This window comes from Nicotiana sylvestris, chromosome 3 (genome assembly GCF_000393655.2).
Source record: "Nicotiana sylvestris chromosome 3, ASM39365v2, whole genome shotgun sequence".
Lineage (NCBI taxonomy): Eukaryota > Viridiplantae > Streptophyta > Magnoliopsida > Solanales > Solanaceae > Nicotiana > Nicotiana sylvestris.
Window position 1 is genome coordinate 219,741,326 of NC_091059.1, and position 24,075 is coordinate 219,765,400.

At 37.0% G+C, this 24,075-nt stretch overlaps 3 protein-coding genes across 3 annotated transcripts; 1 reads left to right on the forward strand and 2 right to left on the reverse strand.

Annotated features, from left to right (window-relative positions):
• Positions 1–613: 613 nt before the first annotated feature.
• Positions 614–9,147, reverse strand: LOC104218464 (protein GLUTELIN PRECURSOR ACCUMULATION 3-like). Its single transcript, XM_009768962.2, has 12 exons — positions 8,825–9,147; positions 8,428–8,577; positions 7,706–7,867; positions 6,904–7,056; positions 6,655–6,807; positions 5,365–5,529; positions 5,054–5,233; positions 4,345–4,531; positions 4,017–4,233; positions 3,009–3,147; positions 1,209–1,329; positions 614–1,038 (listed from the first exon to the last, which is right to left on the reverse strand). Exons 1-10 carry the CDS (start codon positions 8,979–8,981, stop codon positions 3,022–3,024), a joined length of 1,650 nt encoding a protein of 549 aa, XP_009767264.1. The 5' UTR covers positions 8,982–9,147; the 3' UTR covers positions 614–1,038; positions 1,209–1,329; positions 3,009–3,021.
• Positions 9,148–10,927: 1,780 nt separating this feature from the next.
• On the forward strand, positions 10,928–11,737 carry LOC138888696 (uncharacterized). Its single transcript, XM_070170608.1, has one exon. It carries the CDS (start codon positions 10,928–10,930, stop codon positions 11,735–11,737), a length of 810 nt encoding a protein of 269 aa, XP_070026709.1.
• A 5,227-nt stretch (positions 11,738–16,964) lies between these two features.
• Positions 16,965–23,743, reverse strand: LOC104218465 (ABC transporter B family member 25). Its single transcript, XM_009768963.2, has 17 exons — positions 23,588–23,743; positions 22,618–22,686; positions 22,495–22,530; positions 22,341–22,415; positions 22,120–22,244; positions 21,790–21,889; positions 21,491–21,662; positions 21,271–21,389; positions 19,696–19,806; positions 19,441–19,585; positions 19,092–19,224; positions 18,411–18,486; positions 18,269–18,334; positions 18,050–18,157; positions 17,733–17,840; positions 17,457–17,654; positions 16,965–17,377 (listed from the first exon to the last, which is right to left on the reverse strand). Exons 1-17 carry the CDS (start codon positions 23,663–23,665, stop codon positions 17,174–17,176), a joined length of 1,923 nt encoding a protein of 640 aa, XP_009767265.1. The 5' UTR covers positions 23,666–23,743; the 3' UTR covers positions 16,965–17,173.
• Between the last annotated feature and the right edge of the window lie 332 nt (positions 23,744–24,075).

The following is a 24,075-nucleotide window of genomic DNA, read 5'->3' on the forward strand; positions in this document are numbered from 1 at the left end:
ATGATATTTACAACTACAAATATTCAGAGTGGTAATTCAGTGAATGGCATTATAATTACTACTGAAACCATTTTAAATTAATGAAAATTACTCAGCGCAAAACTTCGTACGCTGAAATGCTATCTATAATCAGTGAATTTATTATGCTCTTGTCATTGGATGACTCGAATCATAACGTTGTGATATCCTTGAGGAAGTACTCTTATGAGCAGAACATGGTAAACTGCAGTAATTGATTGTAACGGAGGAGGATTAATAAGCATTGGTGTTTCACAGTTACAAAGACAGTTTGGCGATAAGACTGGGAAATTTGTAAATTGTTTTCTTTCAGCTTCTAGTATTAGCTTAGATGGTGACCACTGTCACCACAGTGAGTATGGGTGAAAGGGCAGTGTCTTCGTAAACCCGAGGAAAATGAAAATGTGAAATTCCCATGAAAATTTTGCAGAGATAAAATATTTCAATTCCCTCGGCCACCTTCACATTAAGTTGGCTCTTCGTCCTCTCGTCCCTCATAATCCCCCCCCCCCCACCCCCCCCCCACCCCAAAAAAAAATAATAAAAAAGGGGAAAAGGAAATGCAACAGGAAAAAAACAAAAGAGGGGATGAAAATGGAGCATAAAAATATGAGGACTCTCAATTTTCAAACATCAGTATTTGTCATATTGGGAAGATAAAAAGTTCTAGTCGATATCCTAATATATACAACAGTGGTGGCGATGGAGCTATTGACAAAAAAAGCAGTCCTTGGATCTAAAGCATTTCCACCCCAGTTCCTCAGAGAAATCATATCACTCTGAAATTCATCCTGTCAACCCTCGCTTCCACCACCTTGAAAAGAGACACCAACGAGGGGAAAAGGAGAAAAACAGGAGTGTTTGATAATTAAAAAAAGAAAAAGAAATGGTTAAATGATGACAGTTCTTTGGGTGTATGTCAAAGAGTCTGGGGGTCGTAGACAAAGGGGAATTCAAGGAAATAACCACCCTCTGATGACAAAATTGTGAGAGGCTAATCAGTTTTCCATTTGATTCTATCTGCAAAAAAGGAACAAGAAAAAGTTAGCTAATATCACCAATTAGTTGAGAAGCAGGTCTGCTGCTATCTTATGGTTATAGGAGCACAACTGATATGCTAAGGTAAGTGTCTATCTTCACTTCTTCAGAAGTAATATATTTCTAAATTAAACATTCAGTAGTAAAATTACCTAGAGGACTACATTAAGATGCCCTAAGGTGAGATGTGAGGATCATATCTGGTTTCCGTATACGTTTTGATTTCCATGAATTGACTTTGATCAAGAGAATCTTTCTCCAAGCTGTTTGATTCTGCAACTCCACAAATGCAATAGTCAATTCAATGTCGCAATTCATGCATATATGTAAAGCATAAAGTTCTGGCAACAGTTAAAATAGACAAAGTGATAAATCGGTGAAAGGATGTCAAAGCTGATTAGTCCTAGGAGTTGGGCTAAAGAGGGAGCGCTACCAGGGGTATAGGTTTCATCATCCAAATTGTTGCCAGTGCAGAAAGCAGAAAGATAAGAACTGAAGCAGACAACCAAGCTCTGATCAAGGAAAAACCGACAGATATAGAAATGTTGTGAAATGTGTTTGGTAAAAACCAAGTTATCTTACTCCCATGAACATCAAGCTCCTTTCTTATGTATAAAATATCCATTGGCAAATGGTTTTAGTTATATTAGCGGAAAATAACAGCCTTTTTCTGCTCGATAAGATCTATATGCCATAGCAAACAAGGTAAGACAATGCACGAGACAGCAAGTAAATTGGAATTTAGGAAAATTTTCTGGCACAAAAAAGGTAACGATACAAATAGACATTTTTTCAGACATTAAAGATAGCACAATCAATCAGAAAAAGCTAATTTAACAATTCTTAATACGAGATGACAGGAGTTTCATACATATCTATAGTTGAAAAGCAAAGATTTTATACTAGCAGAAAAGGGAAAAACCACCTATCAAAGGACTCCAAGTACCTATTTACTCGTGTGATGAATTGGCTTCAAGTATTTAATTAAACGAAAAAAGAAGTAAGAAGACATTTTAACATGTTTCTATTGCCAGCCCAAAATCAGGATGTCAGAAACTCATTTTTTTTCTGTTTCATTACATGGTTTTGGAACAAAAACAAAATGGTATAAATGCTTGCAGATCAAACAGGCAAACAAAGCACAGATATGACACAGAATTAAATTTAACTTACACGTTTGTCCAAAATCATTGTAACTTAAAAGCCAAGACAGATATTTACCGATATTTCATTTAATCTCGTTTGCATTTGGCCATTGACTTTTGAAAGAAATTTACAATTTAAGAAGACACAAGGCAAGAGCAGCACAGCCTAAATCTAGAAATCTTGTTTTGCGTCATTGCCTGACTGCAATATTGCTTGAGTTTGGGTGGGGGTAAACGATGCGGGTGTGGATCTAGAGGTATGATTCTTCATCACATAAATTTTAGGATTTGGGGTATGGAACTAAGTGCGGATACGGGTTTGGGATACGGTTAATAAATGTACACTACGACACATATATAAGTACATATTTTTATCAATTAAAGTTATTGAACTAAGATTAATAATCTTTAATATGGGCCTCTACCCACATGGAGGAAATCTCATTCTCCTTAAAGATAGATTCAAAACCAAAGGCCACGATCACTTGAAGAAAATGAGTGAAGCCATCTTAACGAAAAGGCAAGTTCAAATAAAAAAGAACACTGCTGGGGATTCTGTAAAAAGTTAAATATTTCAAACTAACCATCAACAGTTTCTTCAGTAAACTGAGGTTCGAAAGAATAATTTCATATACGTATCACAAATGGTCAAGGCAAGATAGTTGTAAAATCAGCAACATTTTGTCTTGGCGTATGATGTCTGAAATTAACAGTCGCAGGACTTGGATGGTACTTTTATGACTTCAAATTTTTACAGCACTTTGATACAAGATCACCCAAAACTTGCAAGATGTGTGGGGCACATACCTCAGTAAAGGATTTACGAGTCATTTTTTGCAGTAGCATTCTCCTTAGAAATCCTAGTACCACAATCTACTGGATCACTCGCTCTACTACTTTCCAAATTTACATCAGGCACCGCTGAAGACTTTGAGACGTCATGAACCTGTTACAAAGGCACTTCATCATAAATGATCTCAAAGTAAAAGTTTCAACATAAATAACTCGACTTCGCTAACGAGGGAGGTATGAATACAGAATCATGGAAGATCAGAAACCAGCAGGAATGGAAGATATGTAAGCATCAGTGTAAATCTTTTTTTGATTAAGTATGTAGCTCCAATAGTGATTATAATTTAAATCGGGCAGAGAGAGAGAGGGGACTGCTATTTGTGGACTGATATCTCAAATTAACAAGAAAAGAATATATCAGAGCTTGGTCATAAAAGCCTATATCGTTCACTAAACTTGAAACAATTCAAATCTGTTGCTTAATCATAAGCTCTGTATATAAATTTTCACAATACAGACTAATGGTCACCACTGATTCCTCATGTTAGTTCGACAAGAGGATGAAGATTGAATGTTGGCATGTAAGTAGGCATGCCCTCATGACTGTGATTATAAACCAAAGAGGGGAAGAAGATTATAAACCATGGGTGCTAGCAGATTATAAGCACGGTTTGAGGCCGTGGTTTCAAGTCAAATGCTGAAGATGAAGATTGAATGTTGGCATGTAAGTAGGCTGCCCTCACGACTGTGATTATAAACCAAAGAGGGGAAGAAGATTATAACCCACGGGTGATAGCAGATTATAAGCACGGTTTGAGGCCATGGTTTCAAGTCAAATGCTAAAACCAATTCTGCAGCTTCATAAATGAAATGCTGCAAGTGCAATAAGAAAAATGATCTATGCAAGCTAACGAGGAAGGAAATTTCATGTTCTTGTGCAGCCACGCAGGCATTAGTACAAAATTTTCTCTTTAAGATTGTATGGCATGATTAAACTATTTATTCCACACGAAAAGGTATAACCTCTTGGGCTGCTGAAGCATCAGAGGGGGATGGACTCTTCATTTCAGCTGTAACATCTCCAACCGGGGCCTCATTTCTGATAGATTTCCCACCAGAGACATCTGCTTGCTGGAAGTTGTTTACATTTTTTTCTGTAGGTCTTGTAACTTCTTTAACAGAATTATGGTCGTTGTTCGGCTTCTCATTACCAGTTTCACCACTTCCAGTATTCGTAATTCTGGAAATATGATAACATCATCCAAAAGGCAACAAGTGAACAGAAGAATTGATAAATACTGAAATTTTGCTGCTCTTATCCATCAAGTGTAGAATTCAGAAGATCATGCACCTGATAGAATCATTGCAGGGAGTCTGTTCAGGTCTTGGTTTGTTGGAAAATAGCACTCCACGGAGGGGTTTTCCATCTATAACAGTTTCAATGGTATACCCATCTGGAAAACTCTTTGTGACCTTGGCTTGAAAAGTCTTCTTCCCCATAGGAGTCTGGTATTCGTTCAAATAAATGTTCTGCCGACCTGCCACAATATCAGTGCACCTTCAGAAGTCAGTCAAAACCAATTTCACTGCCTCAAGCATTAAATGCACTACACAATGTATCACTACAGGGTCTATACCAAAACGTACTATATATCAGATAACATATGACATGCTAGCACACTTTAATTTTCCTGGAAAAAAAGAGATTCATAGAGAAGTGTACATGTTTAGTATCCACTCGCATAATTACATAAAATTACGCATAGCTTATAGCAAAGAAACAACAACAAATCTTTTTGTTATATATAGCTGTTGGATCATCAGGGAAGCTTGCTTAGATGGATTATCATCCAATCGTTCCTCTCTTCAGTTATTCTTGTCTTTAAGGTCTCCTCTTACCTAACATATTGTCACGATAACAGTTAAAGCAATCGCATTGAGAAAACGAAAGCAACTCATAAATGCATTAACAAGGAGCAGCTTCAGTAAGAAAATTCTGAGGAAGTACAAGGTGGGAAACTACAAAATAAAATAAAGAAGATACAAAAAAAGTTTCTCACTTGGCTGTGTATAATTCAAAGGCAGTTGGTGATGGACATTAGCGTTATTCTCAAATCCAACAAGAGTATTATCATAGGGAGAAGCTAAAGCTTGTTGCTCCTGGCATTTTAACTTCAACTGCTTCCTCAAAGACAACTTCTCTATCCTTCTTTCGTCTCGTTCAGCCTCTCTAACAAGGCCTAGTGATATGAATATACAACATAGATTTCATAAATTTCTCAAAGGGAAAGTTCTAAATCAATATTGTACCATAAATAAGTACAAGCCAATGGAAAGCAGTGTGTGGTTGTTGGTGGATTCAAAGATAGACCTGTATATAGATAATACATGTCCTCCAAGGGTTGAAGGTTATTATCACAACCACCTATGAACACAAGAGCACCTCCCAAGTGTGGATCTAAGCAATCCCCAGCTACTGAGAATCTGGCAGATGGGCCCTCACCAGTGGGCATGACCTCAGTCCATGTACCTGCAGCTGCAGGGACATTTCGAACAAAGAACAGTACACAGACATCCAGCTTCAGATAGCGATCAATTGAATATCATATATCTCTTTAATACAAACCAATCATGACAAACAGCACAATAAGTCGGAGAAATTATCATTTAGAAGTTGACAGCAGCACAGATTTCCTGTATAGTTCTAAAATATCTTTTCTGATTCTCAATGATGAATGCTAACTAAGATCCACCAAGCATCATTTGCTGAATATTTTTTAAAACAATGGCGAAATAATATGATCTCAGAATAATTAATTTCTTATTAACTGTTCTGAGGTACCCCGTTGATGTTGGGGACCACACAAGGACAGACACAAAGACAATTTAGACCAAAATTTTCCTAGATGTTTGGTTTAGAAGAAAGTAACTGCACTTCCTCCTACTCAAATGCTCTATCCCATATCAAGTATTATCACAAACAAAAGAGGAGTGCTGGAGTGGTGAACAATAATGCACTTGATAATTAAGGAAAGAAAACATGGGACACATAAGCCCCTTCATTCAAACAGAAAGATAATGCACTTGAAGAACCACAAAGACAAACTCATTTTGTAAGACTGGGGATTGGGAAAATATTAAATGCTGATCGAAGAAGAGCAAAGAATAGAAAAAAGAGACAGCATTCCGACTACAAAAAGTGATAAAGCATGACCAATATTCCAATCATTTTCAACCACTCTATTCTCATTAGCCAACATGAAAGTCGGGTTCCTCCCCCCACATCCCACCCTCCCCCAACGCCACAAAGAGAAGCAGACACATATATACAAACAAATTTAACCCCCTGGCTCCATCTCTTCCATTATCGTCAGCTCAGATCCATGTCAAATATGGTCACTGCAGTCCATTCCTACTTTCAGGAAGAGTCATGGGCTTGGCGTGATCTTCCATACTTTACATGATTTCTTCTTCCTCCTGCCCTCTTCACTATGTCCTTACGCTTTTTTTTTTTTTTTTAAAGCTTCTCTCATATAAGAGGATCAGGGACAAGAGGCTTGATGGAACAGCTGATGTCATCATATTATTTAGTTTCATTTGTTTGGTTTTCGTTTTACAGGAAAAGAGCTTAAAAGTTTATATGATTCAATAGATAACATACCAACATCAAGCACGTAAACATCATTAAATAGGCTCTGGTCATTAGCGAAACCCCCGAAGACAAACAAGTTCTTCCCAAATGCAATGGTTGTATGCCCAGCTCGCGGTGGCAAATTCTGGCCCGTAGTATTCAACTTGCACCAAACCAGAGTATCTGTGAAAACAAATGCAGACTTAGTACTAGAAACAGAACTGTGATACAAGTGTAACCTTTTCTATATTTCACTTCAAGAGTGAGTTTTGTGAATACCTGTGTCAAGTATATGAACATCTGACAAATAAAAGCTAGATATGTCTTCACCACCTATGATAATGATCTTATTATTCCAAGACGAACAGGAATGGCTCTCACGCTTACATGGCGGAGTGCCTGATGGCGCAATGCGTTTCCAAACAAATGTCTCTGCCAAATGAGAAGAAGCATTAAAAAAAAAGAGTTTATGAAATAACCACCACCAGGATCACTAGCTCCCCACCCCCTCCCCGGCGTCCGCTCTTCTCTCTCTCTTGTGTGTGTATATATGAGATTAAAAACCATAAACTTCATAGAAAAGAAAACCAAGAGCTGTATGAGATCTAAAAACTGGATTCCTAACAACTGTGCAAGACTTTAGTGATTTAAGTAGCAGTAGAATACAAAATGCATATGAACAATAGGATAAGAACAATGTGAGTGCACCTTTGAAGAGATCGTCTAACTTTCTCTCAGATTATAAACTACTAGACAGGGGAGGTTTCTTTTCCGAGGAGTTGCAATGCTTAGGGTTCAATTCCTAAGAGAACTAAAATTTTGAGACAGAAACGACTGGCTGATGCCTCCTGTTTTTCTTCACTTTCCTCTTCCATTATTACCAATTTAAAGTTTGTATCACTACCCTCCCCATTGCCCTCATCTTTCTATCAGTAGTTCGATGGTTTTTGAAGTTGTTCGGAATTTCACATTGTTACGCTCAAGTCATAATGCAAAATTCACCGTACTGGCTAAGTGCAGTCTACCATTAGCCACCTTAATAACAGAGAGAGAGAGAGAGAGAGAGAGAGAGAGGAGAGACCTGTATTCAATACATAAACATCATCATAGTATATTTCAGTGTCATCGTATTTGCCGCATCCACCAAATATGAAAAGCCGTTTTCCAATAAGTGCTGCACTGTGGCCTTCCCTTGGATTAGGGCGATCGCCTCTTAGACTTGGTGATATCCATGTATTTGAAGCTAAAAGCAAGTAGATTCAGCAAATTATTAGGTAGTGAGTGAAAATCATTTGGAACAACAGATAGAATTCCTTATATGTGCCAACTTTCAACGTCCAAACAAATGGAAGAACAGAACATGTTTTATCTCATGTTATCGTCTCTCTGGAAAACATCGCACTTTTGGGAATAACAAGTCGGAGTATCTTTTTTCTTTCTGATAAGGTAAGATAAAGAAACTACTAACAGATTATCTTGAAGCTCTTTCCTGGTTTCTGATAGGAGAGACCAGCCTAAATCTTGTAAATAGCCCCAAATCAATGAAAGAAAGAATTATCTTCCATCTCGACCGAGGTATTAATGGTGATTTTCTAATCTCGTAGAATGGAATGTAACACAACTTTCTAAGTAGAACAACACAAAATGTAATAACTTAAGGGTTTATCCTCATAACATTAGACTAGAGATATTCTAATCAGAAAATCTAGAAAGCAAATTTAAATTAGCATTACACAGACAACAGAGGCAACTATTAAAAGATTAAGCAATAAGAAAATGGTCTTAAGATCAAAATGCACTAACAAGTGTCCAAAATATGCAAATCGTTAAGAGGCTCTCTCCCATTTGTGCCCCCAAACACAAAGAGATTATCTCCAATGTTTGTACAACTGTGGCTGTCCCTAGGTGTGGGCAATGCTCCCTTCATCACTGGCTCACTCCACATTCGATTAACTGCAAAATAGCAGAACAATGTAAGGATAGATTTATCAAAACCTCTCCCCAATTACTTATGCAACAAAACGTTAAAGCCCTATGTCTTCAGAAAAAATTTAATACTATTAAGAAAACCCTAAACAAGCATACTGAAAAAAGCCACAAGAAAATATGAACTGACACAACAATTTCAGGAAACGAAAAGCCAGAAACAAGAAAAGGTGCAATTTTTACTTGGAAAAAACGAAAGAAAAAGAACGCATACCAGTGTCAAAGACGTGAACTTTATTGGAATGTCTGTTGTCTTTGCCATAGCCACCGAAGACGTAGAGAAGCTTACCTCCGAAGACAGAATTACAGGTGTGGCCCCACCTTTTCCCAGGCCCACCACCTCCATGTACACCCACTCTTTCCCATCTCATGCTTAATAACAACTCCACTCAAACCAAACGCACCGCAATAATCTAATCAAAAGCCTAGGTTTTTTTCTAGGAAAATAAATAAAATGTGCAACAAAGAAGGAGAGTGTTATTATGCTAAGTTTCGATTAAGGTTAAATGGGTTTCTGGCGTTTTCATGACTGAGATTAATAACATGCAGCGACAGGCGAGTGAGAAACGGCCATTAACAAGTGTCACAGTCTCCAGAGTCTGTACAACAGGGAGTGGAAATTGTACTCATTTCACAAACATTGGGGACTATTGATGCAAATAAAGATAAGTTATCCATGGGACCCAAAAAGCGCCCGAATCAAATTACAAATACTACGATGAGAAGTCAGTATTCTTTAATTTAGGGGTGTTAAAAAGCAGTTTAGATTGGATTTAATAGATTATTTGGCCAAGCTGGAAACTTATTTTGATAAGTATTTTTTTTAAAGTATTTTTTTTTAAATTATTTTTTTTCAAAAGTACTTTTAGAGTAAAAAGTAGTTTGTATTTGGCAAATTAATTTGAAAAATATTTCGAAGCATCAATTAGTATTTGACCAAGTTTTTTAAAACTGTTTCTCAAAAAAGTACTTCGGGAAGAAACTACTTTTTCTACTTCTCCAAAGTTGCTCCTGCTTCTACTCAAAAATATTTTTTTTCCTTCTAAAAGTTTGGCCAAACACTTCAATTTTGAAAAAAAATACATTTTTTGTGCTTTTCAACTTGAAAAAGTTTGACCAAACAGGTTAAAAGTTCAATTGAGTTAAAACATATAAAGCAATAATGAAAATTTGCTTAATTCAAGTTATGATAAGTAATGATCATAATGACAACTTAACTCAAGTTTAGAACAAATTACATTCTTATATGGCATGTCATATGAGTGGATTTGGTCAAATCAAAGAAGTAAAACTATTAAAATATTACTACTCCACTATTAAGTGGGCGTTTGGACATACGAATTGTAAATTTCAAAAAGTGAAGAAAAAAAATCAAGTGAAAATGGTATTTGAAATTTAGAGTTGTGTTTGGACATGAATATAATTTTGGTTAGTTTTTTAAAGTTTTGAGAGTGATTTGAAAGAAAATTTTGAAAAAACAGTTTTTTGGAATTTTTCAAATTTTGGAAAATTTTCAAAATGCATTGATTTCGAAAACAAGTGAAATTTTTTTGGGCTCTAAGTATTGAAGGTTGGAAGAGATTCTCATAAAATGGAATGGAAAGTGGAAGCGTCAAGAGTGAAGAAGAAAAAACATTCTGCCAAAAAGTAGGGGTTTACAAAGGAAACTGACAAACCGCATCAATCGATAATTCGAGTCAAACCGAGAAACAAAACCCGACTATGGGCTGGTTTGATTTGGTTTGGTGTTGGAAAAAAAATCTGACCATAATTGGGTTGGGTTGGTTTTAACTAAATATCAGAAACACTAATTAAAGTTAGTTGTTAGTTAGTTAGAAAGCTAATAGATGGACCTAAATGTAAAGAAAGGAAGTTTAGGGTCATGGTGTTAGAAAGTGGAAAAGGGCACGTGTTTTATGTTAAATAAACAATGTCCCTCCAAAAACAGTTATACTGCTTCTTCTTCTTCAACATAAGCAAAAATGCATTTGTCTTCTCCTCATGTCCTTCTTCTAGATCCTTCATAACTCTTCCCAAATTCGATTGCATGTTATCAATCTAAGATCATTGAGTGTAGATTCAACAAATTAACATGGTATCGGAGCCTAGATCGTTATAATTGCGTAGATCGAAGTGATTGAAGTTGCAGAATTTTGAGAAATTGCAGAATTTTTTGAAGTTCAGCTATGGCGACAGATGAAATTGCACAACTACCTCACAATCACCCACTGTTTCTTCGAGATTCAGATGCACCTGACACAACATTGATCTCGTTGAAGCTCACAGGGCCGAAAAACTATGCCCTATGGGCAGGGCAATGACGGTTGCACTATTAGTGAAGAATAAGCTAGGGTTTGTGGACGGTACATGTGTAAAGAAATCGTACAAAGGAGAATTGGAAACGCAATGGGAGAGATGTAATGCTGTTGTGGTTTACTGGTTGAGTAGCACTGTAGCAAGTGAGTTGGTACCTAGCATCATGTATGCTTCAAGTGCGAAGAAAGTATGGGATGAGTTCAAAGAGAGGTTTGACACGGATAATTTGACTCGAATCTATCAACTTTGGACTGACATTGCAAGCCTAAAGCAAGGAACTGAGTCGGTTACTTCATATTTCTCAAAAATGAAAGATCTGTGGGATGAGTTAGACATTTTGGCCCAATTACCTTCTTGTGACGGTGAAGAATCGAGGCCTTATGTGGAACATCTAGTGAGGCAAAGATTGTTGCAGTTTCTTATGGGACTCAATGAGAGTTACAGTCAAGTAAGGAGCAATATATTGCAGAAAAGGCCAGTTTTGTCAGTTATTCAAGCATATGCAGTAGCTATACAGGAAGAAAGTCAGAGAACACTAGGTGTTGTGGAAACAAATAAGGAACCACTAACAATTTTAGCAGGAAGGGGTCAGATGTTCAAAGGCAAGAAGCCAGGGCTGATATGCGAGCATTGTGGTTATAAAGGTCATTTGAAGGAAAATTGTTACAAAATAATAGGCTATCCTCCGGATTTCAAGAGCAAAAAGAAGGAACAACTAGGTACATATAAACCTTTTGCTAACAATGCTAACACAGATGCAGGTGCTGAAGCCAGAAATCAACCACAGGGGAACTATCTCACAGCAGAATAGTACAAACAGTTGATAAGCCTGCTGGAGAAAACTTCATCAAAAGAGAGGAGTGCAGGGCCATCAAAGTTGACTGGATCTTCAAACATGGCAGGTATTATGTCATTGATGTCTAATGTATCCAATGTTTATGCATATGATTGGATAATAGACTCAGGTGCATCACACCACATAACATTTTGCAATAGTGTATTGGATTTTATTAGACCTGTAGAAGGACATAATAGTTTTAGAGTACAAACACCTACAGGATATAGATCTGAAATCATGCATGCTGGAGATGCTACAATATTAGGGAGTCAGAAAATCAAGAATGTGTTATATGTACCAAATTTTAAGTTCAACTTACTCTCAGTATCCAAGTTGACTAAGGACCTATGTTGCTCTGCATGTTTTTTCCCTGATTTTTGTGTATTTCAGGGACTATGCAGTGGCATGGTATTGGGGATTAGTAGAGAAGATAGTGGACTTTACATACTCAGTAGAGGAGATGTAGTTGCTGCTGGTTCATTTCACAGAGAGGGAGTAACAACCACATTGTGGTATCAAAGGCTAGGACATGCCTCCACATATGCTATGCAGCATTTGCCAGATTTAAAGAATAAAGTGAGGCTGAAGATGCAAAAGGAATGTCAAATTTGCCCTTTAGCTAAACAAAGCAGACTGAGTTTTCCCATAAGTAACAGTAGTTCAAACTGTGTGGTTCAATTAGTGCATGCTGATGTATGGGGTCCTTACAAGGTAGGAACTTATAATGGAAAATAATATTTTGTTACTCTGGTTGATGACTATAGTAGATATACTTGGACTTGTTTGTTAAAGTCCAAATGTGAAGTTTTTGTTGTGCTGAAAGACTTTCTTTCTTTAGTAAAAAATCAGTTTGGTGTGATGGTTAAGACATTGAGAACAAACAATGGTACAGAATTTTTCAATAGCCAGTGTAGTGACTTGTTTAAAGCACTTGGGATTGTTCATCAAAGCATTTGTCCATACACTCCACAGCAGAATGGAGTGGTGGAAAGAAAACATAGACATATCATTGATGTGGATAGAGCACTCAAGCTACAGAGTAATGTGCCAATCAGATTCTGGGGAGAATGTATTAAAACAGCAGTGTATCTCAACAACAAGATACCCATACAGGTTTTGAACAAAAGATCTCCCTATGAACTGTTGTATGGCAAACAACCAAGCATAGATCATTTGAGAGTGTTTGGTTGTTTATGCTATGCAAGTACCCTTCCTAGAGGTGACAAATTTGTTGTTAGAGCCAGAAGAGTAGTAATCATGGGGTACTCAGAGACACAAAAAGGATACAACCTTTTTAACTTAGAATCTAACACTTTCTTTGTCAGCAGGGATGTGACTTTTAGAGAAGATATTTTTCCTTTCCAAGGTGATGAAGTTTGCCAGGAGGACTTGTTTATTCTTGCACCAACAGATATGAACACTAATACACTAGGAGCATATGGTGATGGTGTCCCTCTTGACTCACAAGAAGACTTAGGCAATGAAAACATGGAGGAAGAAGGAATCCCTGCTATTGAACTATCAGATGCAGTTTTGGTTGAGCCAACAGGAGTTGATGCACCTACTCCAAATGCATCTGAAGATATTGTAGCTAAACCTCTAGCCACTATGCAGGAAGTTGAAGCAGATTTGCAGGAACAACAAGGTACCACTCAACAATCATAGTCAGTTGAACCTGCTATCAATGCAGAAGCTCCTATTCTTAGGAAATCCACCAGGGGTACAAAACCAGCAATTTGGCTCAAAGATTATGTCACTGGTCTAAAACCATCAGGATATTGCCTATCCAATTTCAAGCTATATCAATTACACACATTTGCCAGAACACTATCAAGCCTACCTCTCCAATTTCTCTACTCTCACAGAACCTAAGACATTCTATGAAGCCTCTACAGATGGGAGATGGATTCAAGCTATGCAAGAAGAAATTCAAGCACTTGAGGCTAACAACACTTGGGAGATTGTAGACTTGCAACCAAGAAAGAAAGCAATTGGTTCAAAGTGGGTGTACAAAATCAAATACAAGGCCAATGGGGAAGTTGATAGGTTCAAGACACGCTTAGTTGCTAAAGGTTACACCCAACAGGAAGGTCTTGACTACCATAAGACCTTTTCTCCTGTTGAAAATATGGTCACTGTAAGGATTGTGATTAGCCTTGCAGCCTCTAAAGGTTGGAAGTTATTCCAAACGGATGTAAACAATGTATTTCTGCAGGGTGATCTTTATGAAGAAGTCTACATGACTTTGCCACAAGGATTCCATAGGCAGGGGGAGTCTCAGGTTTGCAAGCTACTTAAGTCTCTTTATGGACTCAAGCAGGCATCAAGGCAATGGAATATCAAGCTAACCAATGCTCTGACTGACGCAGGATATATGCAAAATGCCTATGATTATTCCTTGTTCACAAAGAAGCCAGGAACAGACTTGGTGATCATTTTGATATATGTTGATGACTTGATGATCACTGACAGCAGCAGTGAGATGATAGATGAAGTTAAAAGGACCCTACATAAGTCCTTCAAACTCAAAGACTTAGGAGAACTTGGGTATTTTTGGGGGATTGAAATCATGAGGTCACACAAAGGCATACTATTGAATCAGAGAAAGTATGCACTAGAGCTCATATCAGATTTAGGACTTAGTGGGGCAAAGCCTACAAGTTCACCTCTTGAACAAAATCAAAAGCTTACAACCATTGACTATGATAAGCATGCAGGACTCAAATGAGATGAAGAGCTGACAGGTATAGAAAGCTATCAAAAGTTGATTGGAAAGCTGATTTATTTGACCATAACAAGGCCGAATATATGCTTTGTAGTGCAGTTCCTAAGTCAATTCATGCAACATCCCAAATAGTCGCACTTGGAGGTAGCTATGAGAGTGGTGAAATATATAAAAGGATCACCAGGAAAAGGAATACTATTGAAGATGGGGACATTGGAAGAGATCACAACCTATTGTGATTCAGACTGGGCATCTTGCCCAAACACCAGAAGATCAGTGACATGCTATGTTATTAAGCTTGGCGAATCATTGATTTCCTGGAAGTCCAAGAAATAACAGACAGTCAGTAGAAGTTCAGCAGAAGCAGAGTACAAAAGCATGGCAGCAGTTAGTGAAGAATTGGTATGGCTAGTTGGATTGCTGAAGGAATTTGATGTATCTTTGCAAATGCCAGTAAAGGTTTTTTTGTGATAGTAAAACAGCTTTACAAATAGCTGCAAATCTAATTTACCATGAACGGACAAAACCCATTGAGATTGATTGCAATTTCGTGAGAGAAAAGATCAAAAGTGGATTAATATCTACTCATTACATTTGTACAAGAGAACAGGTAGCATACATGATGACAAAGGGTCTTGGAGTAGCTCAGCATCAAATGTTGATGTCCAAATTGGGAATGTTCGATGCTTTCCATCCTCCAGTTTGAGGGGGAGTATCAGGAACACTAATTAAAGTTAGTTGTTAGTTAGTTAGAAAGCTAATAGATGGACCTAAATGTAAAGAAAGGAAGTTGAGGGTCATAGTGTTAGAAAGTGGAAACGGGCACGTGTTTTCTGTTAAATAAACAGTGCCCCTCCAAAAATCAGCTGTACTGCTTCTTCTTCTTCAACAGAAGCAAAAATGCATTTGTCTTCTCCTCATTTCCTTCTTCTAGATCCTTCATAACTCTTCCCAAATTCGATTGCATGCTATCAATCTAAGATCATTGAGTGTAGATTCAACAAATTAACACTAAAGAAAGTCAAACCGAAACCAAACCAACCCGACATTACATATATAGAAATTTTAGATATATTTAATATATAAATATACTTATTGTGATGTAATTTATAAATATTTCTTAAAAGATTTAATAATTTTATTTTTTGATGTATTATTTCAAGGTTGGACTTAGAACTTTTGAATGTTCTAATAAATTTTATAGCCATTAACATTAGTAAATTAAATAGTGCTAACAAAAGCCCAAACCAAAATCAAATCAATACTATTGCTAATTTAATTCAATACTACGAATGGGAAAATGCATAACCTATTTTTATTTTTTCTTTAGCGTTTAGTCATATATTTAATACTCCCTTATTAGTCTACTTATTTTAGCATGATTTAGTACTCTTAGATTATGTTTATTTTTAATATGACTTTTTAATTAGCAATATTTATATTACATAATTTTATTATTGAATATTTTAGAATAATATCATGATATATCTCATATTTTGTATTATTTTCTTGGAAAATACATTATATATTTGTATCTTACTAGGACTAAAGAAATATTTTGAGCATAATTTATATGTTTTGTTTTACGAATATTTTACCGGAAAAACCCGAAAACCCGAGAAAAATTGAAAGTGAAAAACCCGAATTTTATTGGTTTGGTTTGGTCTTTAAATTTAATAATCTGACACAATTAGTTTAGTTTGATAATTATAAAATACGAACCAACCCGACCTATGCATACCTCCACCAAGAAGTAAAGATGACGGGGTCTGATTAAGAAGTAACAAAAGTGAAGGAGGTAATTAATGGAAACGCCTGCCAATAGGGTTCTTTTTCAGAAAGTTAATTAAGGATGCCTAGTCTAAGCTCGCAGAATTGGCTCTACTGTACTGTACAACAATTGACCAACTGACAAAAAGTGTAGTGTTTCAGGGTGAGTTGTCCATTAGGACGACCTCATTATTAAAGTATTGTGTACATATCTATCAGGGGATTATTATCTCGCATTCAATGTGATATTAATTTAGGCCGATATTAACTAATAACCATAATCGATAAAAGTAGTTCCAAATTTTATACCGGAATTATAGCCCGTTTGGCCAAGTTGCAAAAATCAGTTTATTTTGAGAAGTATTTTTTTTCAAAAGTTCTTTTCTCAAAAGTATTTTTGCTGAGAAGCAGTTTGTGTTTGACTAATTAGTTTGAAAAACACTTCTGAACAACAATTAGTGTTTGCTCAAACTTTAAAAAATTGCTTCTAAGTGTATTTTTCTCAAAAATGCTTCTCAAAAAAATATTTTTGGGGAGAAGCTACTTTTTTTTGTTTCTCTAAAACTGTTTCTGCTACTCCTCAAAAACATTTTTTTTCCTTCCAAAAGCTTCTTTTGGCCCAAAAAAGCACTTTGGCCAAAGAAGCTTGGCTAAACAGGCTATTAGATGCTAAACAAATGACCCTTTAGGGGCAAAACCAGCCAATTCCAAGGTTTAATGACATGGGGGATGCTCATAACTCGCTCAAAGAGCAGTGATGCATGATTTGCACATATGATATGAAACTACTGTTTACAAATCGTCATTTATGGAATGATTGCTGTTCCTTACACTTTCTATATGTGAATGCAAAATCATTGAACATTTCTTCTTGCTAACTCAGTCTATCACTTGGCTTTGAATAAAGGTGAGAACTAGCTATCAGATTTGTGTCCCTGCAATTGCCTCCTCACTAGTGCTGTATAGATCCCATTCTTGTTTAGAAGATCATCATGTGTGCCACTTTCCACTATTTGACCATCGGAAACAACAGCCACAGTGTTTGCACTCTTGACCGTCGAAAGCCTATGAGCTATGACAAGAACGGTTCTGCCTTTCATTAGGGAATCCATGGCATCCTATTACAAGAGATCTCAAGTCATTTAGTTAAACAATCAAGGGAGATATAAGATAGGCAGTATCAGATAAAAAGCAGACCTGAACAAGATATTCACTTTCAGCATCCAGAGCGCTCGTGGCCTCATCCAACAATAGAACTTTTGGGTTCATCAGCAGCGCTCTAGCAATTGCAATTCTCTGCTTCTGACCACCAGAAAGTCTCAATCCTCGTTCTCCGACATGGGTTTGATATTTTTCAGGAAAATTGGATATAAATTCATGAGCATTCGCCATTTTCTGTTCAAACAGCAACGTGATAACAGTTAGAATAATTGCAGAAGAATGCAATTAGACATTAAAGACTCTGAAACTTACAGCTGCTTTTTCTATATCATCACTGCTTGCTTTGCCACCCAATCCATAGGCAATATTTTCTTCAATGGAACAGTTGAAAAGAACAGGTTCCTGGCTCACAATACTAACCTGACATTTTTTGGAAGAGATGAATTACTTTAGGAATCTACAAGTTGTAAAAGCTGAAAAACGTCATTTTTATCTTAAAAAAGACTGGGGAAGGGGCGAAGCCTTTAAGGTGCCTCCATGTTGAGGAATTGTACGGTGAAATATCTGAGCTACTTTTCATGCAAAGAGAATATTAGCTTCACAAACACTCTATTTATTTCCAGCATTACCTTATGGTGTAGGTGCTTATGAGATATTTCAACCAGAGGAACCCCATTGAGCAAGACCTTCCCTTTAATGGGATCATAAAATCTTTCTATCAAATTTGCTATTGTGGTCTGCAGCAAAGAATTCATGAGCGGTCATAACTCTTTCTTTTTAATGAACAGAAACTGGAGGTGTGGAACAGCATAGGCATGATATGGAACTTTAATAACAGAGGGTCTTACCTTTCCACCACCACTTGGACCAACCAGTGCAACCTTTGAACCAGATGGCAGCTTCAATGTTATACCCTGAACCAACAGTGTTTTTTTGGTCAACAGCCATTTTTGTTCATATAGGTATTTTATAAAAAGATATGCTCCTAACCTTGAGGATCGTGTGGCTAGGACGGGACGGATAGGCGAACCAGACATCATCCAATTCTACCTCTGCAGCTTGATCACTGTAACAAAAGCAAGCAACCGACATTTAATTTAGTCATGTGGAGTGTGACTGGCTAGAGAAACATAATTTGAGTATAATAGTCAGATAATTGTCTCTGATCCTGAGAATCAGAGAGGTTTAATTGCTTCACAATGCAAAATCTGATATGACGGATTAAAAGATATTGGTACGTGAGCATGGATGCATATCAGAATTGAAGGCACAAGAACAGCTTGAAGTTGCAACAGCATAGGCCAGCTTTAATCGAAATTTTGGCAGACATAAAAGAAATGGAATTTGCGTACACAATGTGAGAACCAATGAATGAGAACACCCATCAAAAGGCATGCTTCTATTTTTAAAAAACCTGAATATTCCATTAAACATAGCTTCTTAACATGCAGAAAAATGAAAGGCATTTTCACCATGGGTCACTGATTACATATTACCAGATGAGAAGCATCTGTTCATAGAATGTCTTCCAGTGACACTAATTAGTGTTTATGCCACAAACCCTGACATTGCTGAAATCTTTTAGCGGTAAAGAGGTATTGAACAACTAACTATTGACTTGTTAAAAGAACAAAAAGAAAACTGTTGGATTAGGAGAATAAAGGAACAAACCCCAAAGGACATTGGTTTCCTGATTCTGGCATGGACGACGTACGATCCAAGAGCTGAAATACCCGTCTGCTGGCTCCAGCAGCTTTCATTGCTACAGTATATAATCCAGATAGTCCAGATACTGATGATCCAACTGTAAGCATATTCAATTGTTTACGTAAACAAAGGATCTAAGATAGAATGCTAAAATATTAGGCAACAAAGGTTCTAGGATAGAAATTGATAAACGCTAAAATATTAGTAGTGAACAAATGATCTAAGATAGAAATTGATAAATGCTAAAATATTACTATAAGTTATGGGGCATCCAGAGGTACAATTCACTCAAGACAACCAATGAGGGAGTCACCTGTCAAGCTATAGAGTATGAAGGATGTAAGAGCTCCAGGTGTCATAGCGCCTTGGATAGTTAGAGTGGCTCCATATATTACTACTACAATAACTGATAGAGTAGATGCTGCATTTAAGCTTCCAGAGAAAAGACCAACCACTTTCTGCAGAAGAAAAAACGAGATATCAGGTTTTCCTTCTCATCCTTTCACCATAAATCTCTCTCTTTCTCTCTTCTTTTCTTGTGCAGAGGTGGAAGAATTAAGCAACTCACAGCCTGTCCAAGCCCAAGCTTTAAGGTCTCATCAACTTTCTCTGAATAGCGTGAAATCTCATAATCTTCCTGTGCAAATGATCTCACTGTGCGTATAGCGCCAAAAGTTTCCTAAACACAAAGTTCACCTTGATTACATGAGAATAAACCATTGATAAATTTCTAGGATACTATGTTTCTTACAATATTCGGAAACATAACAAAAAAAGTGAGGTGATAAAGGAAACATATTAATTTGAAATAAAATAAAATAAAGGATACATATTAATTGCCAGCAAACATGTACTCCCCGGCAACGTGAAAGTTCATATAACACTGCAAGATCCCAGCAGAAACTTGAACTCAGCAGAATTAAGTAACAAGACTTTCTAGTATCATTTCTCTGTTGATAGTTACCACACTGCTTCAAGGGAGTACACATAACAAGCCTACATGATGGCAGCCAACAGTGATGGCGCATTTATGAACTACTTTAGCACTACTTCAATGAAAAACTCCACGCAAACGTTCATATTCAAAGGATGTAAGATTTAGTTTCTATAACTGGTAGGGACGGAAAGCGATGCGTGTGCGGATTTTGTCTTAACCCGCAAAATTTCAACCCGCTCCGTCCTGCATAGAATTTTCATCCGCGTCCACCCATCCCACACCCAGCATCCACCCGCCCCGCCCTGCTTAACTTTTTCTTCTTCATTTTGTCAGTTTTATTTCTTTTTTATCTTTTGATTGGAATTCTCTATGTCAGTTAAGGATTTAACGTGGGTGCAACTGTAAACTGTTTTACTAAGTTTCTTTTTTCTTTTATGGACAATAAGAGAGAAAAAGAAAATAGTTAATAGATTTTAAAGAACCATCAGACGCTACTCATCATGTCTCAATTCCTCTGATTTTTTTGTCTTTCCATTTGAGATGTTTAAAAAATATATGACACCACTCTTATCATTAACTTCTCAACAAGTAATTCACTATTTCAGTTTAGTGATAAAATGCATAAATCAAAACCACCGATAACAAAAATGATGAATTTAAGACACTCACAATTAATCAACATCAATGGTGAGAATTGAGAGGTAACAACTACTAAAATGGTCAACAAAAGAATGTGCTGAAATTTGCAAGTGAAGAAGCAGTAGGAGGAGTGAAGAATCTGATATTAATACTTACCCAGAAAACAATAGCTGATATTAATCATAAGCATGCAAATATGATATTAGGATTTTATACTACAACACCAGACTATTGTAAGCATCAAAGCTCTTCTGTCAAGCCAGAGTCATTATTGGTGATTGCATAAATCAGTATATGTTTCTAGCTTTGCCAAACCTGCACCAACACCCGCGTCAACCCGCAACCCGCCAAGATCTTTTTTTAAAAACAAAATCAACCCACCCCGGCCCCGCGTCATCCCTACAAACTCCCTTTGAAAGACAATGGTTTATTGGTAGGGTCCAAGCAACAATCACTGTATCCATGCAAATTTGGGAAGTCTACTTTGCAAGAACTTCAACTAGAATACAACTGATGTATTTAGAATGCAGGAAGAAATAGACAACCTATACGAGCAGAGTAACAAACCTCAGCAATGGACGAGGCTACTGCTGCAGCAGCTTGAGTTTTGTGGGAAAGTTCACGCATGTAGCGACCAAATCTGCGTACTGCAACTGATATGACTGGTACAACAGCTAGCGACAACACTAGATTTGTATTTTTTGTTTAAATTAGTAAAAATACAAAATAATAAAAAGAAAAAGATTGGAACAAATAGTATCCTCTTAAGAAGATTTTATCTCTTTACATGTTAATTTCCATGATGTTTGAAACATAAACCCTAGTCCAATAAATGCAGTAGCAAGATTCCTCAAAGCCTCTGAAAGGTTAGTAGTTGCAGCATTCTTTATGATCTGGGTATCTTCAGATAGCCTACTGAGAAGCTCCCCTGTTCGAGTAACATCGAAGAACGCTATCTCCTGAAGAATGCATTTTGTCTTTCAGAAAGATCTCAAGGATGGAAAGAAAAAACAAGACCTACCCTATCAAAGTGAGAATGATATAAAAAAACTAATTAGGGGAAATTAGCCAAGAGTATATCTTTACCTGGTGAACAAGGTGACTGAGCAGGTTCTTTCTTAACCGGGCTACAACCCTTTCACTGGCAGAAGAGAACAACCATGCTCGGAGTGCTGTGCAAACAGAACTGAAAGAGGCAATTGTTGCAAAATTAGAAATAACAAAATGCAATTGAAGGCAAAAAACATAATGTAGAACTAAGTGTCTCATTATGTCACCCTCCTGTGAAAGCCTAAAATAATAGAAATACAATCTCCAATCTCAAGTTACTGATAATGAAAATAAAGATACTGAAGCTTTTCTTTAGCAGCATGAAAAGAGAGAATAAGAAAGTTGGCCAAAAGTTGCAGGGGATACCCGACTATGACAATCAGAAAGATTTCAAGTATTGTGTTCTTGACTGCATTCAAAGCTTCTGATTTCTGTTCAGGTGTTTGGATATCACCTGAAACAATATCAATTATTTGGCCCCCAAATTTTGGCTGCAAATTTGAGCATTATAAAGTCAGTGATAAGAGAATCCAGGAAATCCAGCTTTCGCTTCAGTATAAAAGCAGTGAATTGGAAGAGGTACCTACAATCAAAATGCTTGATGTTGACGCAATCAGCAAGGCAATTGTCGCGATTACCAAACTTCCTGCTTCAGGCTTCGCCTGCAAAACAGGAGCATGTTTGCTTTAATTCAAGTGTACACACTGTTTGCCAGTACATACACAAACAACATCCACTTACAAGTGAAAGGACTCTGCCAAATCCAATATTTGGTGCCTGAAGATGAAGATGAAGTTAGCTCTTTGTACACTAACAATGGACCGTAAGACATGACTTGAAAACTGAAAGCAAAAGGTAAATTACCGGAACAGAATCACCATGCTCAAGGTCTTGTAGCTGACCATTTTCAGCACCATTTCTCTTTCTCCCTAACTATAAAGATAGATATGAACAGTAAAAACCAAAAAATTAATCTGCTAAAAGACCAATGATCTTGTTTCCCAAGTCAAACTCTGGAACTACTAATGTGATGCTACTAATAGACAAATGATCTTCTTGCCCAAGCCAAATTCTGAAACTACTAATGTGATGCTCCTGACCATTAACAAAGTATTATTTACAATAGCAACTCATGTGCATCACAAAGAAAACTACATGCTCAATGATAGGAATCTCAAATAAGTTATAAACTAGAGACAGCCTTTATATGCAATAAACTTCAATGGACAAGTTTCCCTTAGGTCGAACCAAAGAGAGATGGATTAAGTCAAGTTTCTTGCTCATGTCGATGTTCTAACTTCTAACAAGGGCGGCGTAGAAGGTAACTAATGGGTTCATCCGAACCCAATGGCTTTGGCTCTGCCTCTGTATTAAAATTTACTAAATAAATAAATAAATATGTAGTAATAGATTTAGAACCCAGTAAATCAAATGGGCTGTGATAGAATCTCGAATTGAAACCCTTAATGTTCAAATTGGCGTTCTGCCTTTCTAACCAAGCTAAATACCAGGAAGTTTATGACTGTAAGTTCCATTTAGACAGTTCCATTTACTCTGAGATTGCCTTGAACCATAAAACCCCATGCAAATACAATTGAAACTTGGCTAATTACAACAATATAGAACCTCATGACCTAACAACCTAAATTCGCAGCTCATGCTATGTGACACAATAAAATAAATGTTACGTACGATGAAAGAGGATTGACGACATAAAAATGATGGACGTGTAGAGGCCTATGAATGTAAATTTGCAAAAAAAAACCAACAAGAAAGGGGAATTTAATTTAAAGATGAAAAATAGCAGAGTTGAGAAAAATATAAAGAAACTTACATCAGTTCTATCTAAGAGAGGAGTTCGCGCACCACCAAGGCCATGGCCATGGCCATGCATTCCTGAATGGTAGTTCATGGATTGAGCTCGCTCGCTCGCTACAGTTTTTAAGTTCAAACTGAAAACCAGAAACTGAGATGGGTAGCTGATGAGGGGAAGGTCTTATATGCAGTATTTTTTATTTATATATAATTGGAAAAAAGGAAATTGTCGTCTAGCATTGATAGGTTATAAAGGAAGTGCTTGGGAATTTCTTGGAGACCAAGACGCGAGACCCCATGTTCTATCCCTGCTGTGAATAAAGATACATTTTCTTGAGCTAAGTGCTTATGTCATTTGTAAAGCTACGACAACAGGGTTTACGACGCTAAACAACCTCCACTTCCAACTAAAACGTTCTGAGTTCGAGTCTCCCTAAGAGTAAAGTGAGAAGTTATTGGAGGGAAGGATGCCGGAGGTCTATTTGGAGCCAGCCCCTCTACCCCAGG